At 42.8% G+C, this 4,287-nt stretch overlaps 1 protein-coding gene across 1 annotated transcript; it reads right to left on the minus strand.

The window, feature by feature from the left end:
• Positions 1-3,221: 3,221 nt before the first annotated feature.
• LOC130877799 (40S ribosomal protein S6-like) lies at positions 3,222-4,026 on the minus strand. Its single transcript, XM_057775382.1, has one exon. The coding sequence runs from the start codon at positions 4,005-4,007 to the stop codon at positions 3,258-3,260; it is 750 nt and encodes a 249-aa protein (XP_057631365.1). The 5' UTR covers positions 4,008-4,026; the 3' UTR covers positions 3,222-3,257.
• Positions 4,027-4,287: the final 261 nt, after the last annotated feature.

Raw genomic sequence — 4,287 nt, forward strand, 5'->3', positions numbered from 1 at the left:
AATGCACAAACAATGTTGTTGGATGTCAGAATCTTCCTGTGCCTCTGGTCTCAGTGACCCATGCAACACCTTATTCTCAAGATTTCACACTGCCCTGGCAGCTGGCAGTTGTCCCTTTTTCAGGGTCAAAGTGATTTATACCCAGACCAAGTACTGTCTTTGCTGCTAAAATTTCTGATATTAATTCATTCTTACCTGGTAGCATGCCATAGGCCTCTACCAGATCTAATAATTATGCCTAGGGAATGGGACCCATTTAGTATATTAAGGCAAAGTTATTCACTTATTCATTTAGGAGCACAATAAAGTGTTGGAAGGCCTTGATGACCAGAGGTTGCAGTCTACTATGGCCTGGCAGGTTTTTTCAAAGCTTGGCTACATGGGGGACTCCTCCGTTCCTCAGTGAGACTTCTTGCTTTCTGTCTGCCCTCATCTGGAGAGTGTCCCTGGGCTTGGAGACATGACCTTGTCCGAAAGCTGTCTTTAAGCCAGAATGCCTGATTTATCTTTAGCATGACCTATGGCACAGTTCCCTGCTAGAAGCCTTTCCCCTCCTGCACATATCATAACTAACACTTGTACTAAAAGCTTTGCCACAGGACCCTACTGCCACATATGAAGCCTTATGATAAGAGTGCAGCACTTAATGCAAATTAGAGTTTGTCCCCAGGGTTCCCAATTTTATATATTCCTTGTATTCTGGAATAAAGTTGAGCTGATTCACTCAAGTCATATTCTGGAGGGCTGTGTCCATCATAACCACAGCAGTCCAAACGCTGTTCCCTGCTTCTGCTTTCTCCACCCTCCTGGACCAAAGCACCACTAATCTGGAAAAAGAAGTAGAACCACAGTTTTGATACTGAGCCAGGAATAAAGAGTGAAAGGTGAGATATATTACATTGACTTGTTGGGGAAAGAAGGGAGAGGGTGGAGAGAAAGGTATGGAGCTAGCATAAACCTGCCCAGGACTACTGGTAGAGGCTTTCTGACTTCTGAAATATTAATAGAAAGAAAAAGAAAGGATGAAGGGTAGGTGCAATCACTTTACAATAGGTTTTAGTTATTTTTTACTAGAATATTATCTGTTCATTTAACAGAAATAAGGGCTCTTAAATGATATGGCAGTCTCAAGGTTGCAAATATAAGTAGCTAATGAGATACTGCTGCAATACCCAAGATTATATTCTGTATGAGAACAGGTGTGGGGAGTGGAGATGTTAGAAAGCCCTCAGTGTTGGCAGTGGCTTTAAAAAGAAATGAATGCTATAGGTTCATGTATCTGAACACTTGCATCTTATTGGCGGGGCCATTTGAGAACATTATGGACCATCTAGGAGGTAGAGCCTTGCTGGAGGAAGTATGTCACTGTGGGTGGGCTCTGAGGTTTTACAGCCTTGCTCCACTTCCTGTTTTCTTTCTGGGTTTCCTGTGTGCAGAAGACACTGTGATGAGCCAGCTTCCTGCTCCAGCTGCCATACCTGTGTGCTTGCTAGGCCTCCCCACCATGATAGACTGCATCCCTTCTGGAGCTGTAAACTGAAAGAGGCCCTTTCTTCCCTAAGTTTCTCTTTGTCAGGGTCCTATCGTAGCCACAGAGAAGTAACTGATTATCTTTGAGCAGAGCTATCCTCTGGCTACTGTTTCTCTGGTGTTTTAAAGATAATTGTGCTTTCTACAAATATGTTTTCCATTCTGATATTTTTTTTATTCTCTATCCTGAATGTGTTAGCAGCCTTTCCCATATGATGCCATATCTGGGTTAAAAAGTGTATTTGTTACTTTTCTGGGACTTGGGAAAACTTTTTATCAGTGGTTCTCAACCTTCCTAATGCTGTGGCCCTTTAATACAGCTCCTCATATTGTGGTGACCCTAACCATAAGATGATTTTGTTGCTTCGTTGTACCTAGAATTTTGCTACTCTTGTGACTTGTAATGTATATACCAGATGTTCAGGATATCTAACAGGTGACCCTCTGAAAAGGTTTTCTTGATCCCTCAAAATGATTGTGACCCACAGGTTGAGAACATCTGCTTTGTATTCTTCACTCAACAGTTTCCTTGAGTTGAGGTCTTTGCTTTTAGCTACTTCATGCTCCCCTCTTACCTAGGAAGGCTAGTGAGAGAACTGATGTCTTTTAAAATCCATTTTTCTTTTTGTTTTCTCTTTTAAAGCACTAAGATCTTACCACTTGCCATCATACTCTATAAATACGAGGTCCCATCTGCCTGGCTTTTCTTCCTCTGGTTGCTCTAGCAACCCGCATGTGTCCAGCTGCTGTTCCTCTGTGGCCTCATCTGTTCAGTCAACGGTTCAACAAATCTGACACTGACCTCAGCACCCCGTTTCTGGATATATCCATTTTCCTTTGTTTTTGCTTTTGAAAGATTCTTGCTTTCTTTCACAAGAACTATGCCAATTTGTAAGAGGCTTTTAAAAAATTAGGAAAACACCTGAGTGTTTTCTAAGTGCAACTCTGACTTTGCCTTGAGAACAACTCAAAGGTGCACCTGGTCTGGAAGAGAGTTGAGTCTGGTTGAGAGAAAAGAAAAGCTGGTAGGTGAAAGACGGAAAAGTGAGTCACATTTCAATCATCTTAGACAACTCTGCTTGTCTAGAAGGGATTTCTACTGTAAAAGGAGCTCAAATCTGTAATGTAGTAATGATAAATGTGCCAGGAAACAATAACTCTGAAATAAAAACATTATTTAAAATCATTCTTTTTTTTTTAAAAATATTTATTTATTATGTAAACAATATTCTGTCTGTATGCCTGAAGGCCAGAAGAGGGCGCCAGACCTCATTACAGATGGTTGTGAGCCACCATGTGGTTGCTGGGAATTGAACTCAGGACCTTTGGAAGAGCAGGCAATGCTCTTAACCACTGAGCCATCTCTCCAGCCCCCAAAATCATTCTTTTTAGACTTACCAACATGCCAGAATAGTTAAAAAAAAAGGAACAAGTTTGTGCTATAAGACTTCCTGATGACTGGGAAAATTCAATTCTTCACCCCAGAGAATCTATGTAAATTCTGTCTCTAGCTAACTGCCTTCAGTTAATGATAACTTTGATGTGGATATAATTACTGCTATCCTGTTAGTGAATATACAGCCATTTCCAGAAAAGCAGGTCACCTCCATGTGTATGAGCCAGACGTTTGTGTGCGTGCTAGAAGGAAGATCTGTTTGCTGGCTTTTTCTCCTCTTTCTTTTTTTTTTTTTTCAAGGTCTGATCATTTATTTGTTACCCTTACAGACTTATTTTTGACTGGACTCAGACTTAGAAGTAGAAGCTCTCAGCGAGGACAGTCTTCGCCTCTTGGCAATCTGTTCCTGGCGCTTTTCTTTGGCTTCCTTCATTCTCTTGGCCAAAAGTTTAGCATATTCTGCAGCCTCCTCCTTGTTTTTCTTTGTTCGTTGCTTCTTCAGAGCAATACGCCGGCGTTTGTGTTGCAGGACACGTGGAGTCACAAGACGCTGAATCTTGGGTGCCTTGGTCCTGGGCTTCTTACCTTCTTTGTTTAAAGGCTTTCTGACAACGTACTGGCGGACATCATCTTCTTTAGAAAGATTAAAAAGCTTTCGGATTCTGCTAGCTCTTTTAGATCCCAACTGAGGAGGCACAGTAGTATCTGTCAGTCCAGGAATGTCCTTCTCTCCTTTTTTTACAATAACCAAGTTGAGAACACTCAGATTGGCATCCACAATGCATCCTCGGACAGATTTGCGCTTCCTCTCTCCGGTTCTCCTTGGTCTATAACAAGAATGCCCCTTACTCAACAGCAGGCACACTCTGCCATGGGTCAGGACACCTTGTTTCATGGGAAAACCTTGTTTGACATTGCTGCCACTGATTCGGACCACGTAACCCTTCCACTCTTCACCCAGGGCATCGGCAGCCACTTCCGTGGCCATGCGCTTCTCATAGAAGGTCCGAAGCTTGCGTTCATCGTCCACTTCGATGAGTTTCTGGCAGCCGGTGGCAGGGAAGGAGATATTCAGCTTCATCTTCGCACAGCCGACTGCCTAGGAGGCGCCACGAAAAAGAGCTTTCTCCTCTTTCTTTTCTGCAACATTCACAGCCTGGCCTTGTGCTTGTGTGTGTGAACTTCTTCTTTTTCTGAATGCACTGGTGGGGAGGAGAAAAGGACATGTTGAGCCTGTCATTTAAAGGATGGGAGAAGGGTCCTTTAGGTAACTTGGTAGGTGTATTTACAAGTCCCGAGGTAGGTAAGAACTTAGAAACAGCTCGTGTGAATGTCAGTGGTAACGGAGAGCAGGGTGGGAT

The sequence above is a fragment of the Chionomys nivalis genome, chromosome 7, assembly GCF_950005125.1.
Source record: "Chionomys nivalis chromosome 7, mChiNiv1.1, whole genome shotgun sequence".
NCBI classification, from domain to species: Eukaryota; Metazoa; Chordata; class Mammalia; order Rodentia; family Cricetidae; genus Chionomys; species Chionomys nivalis.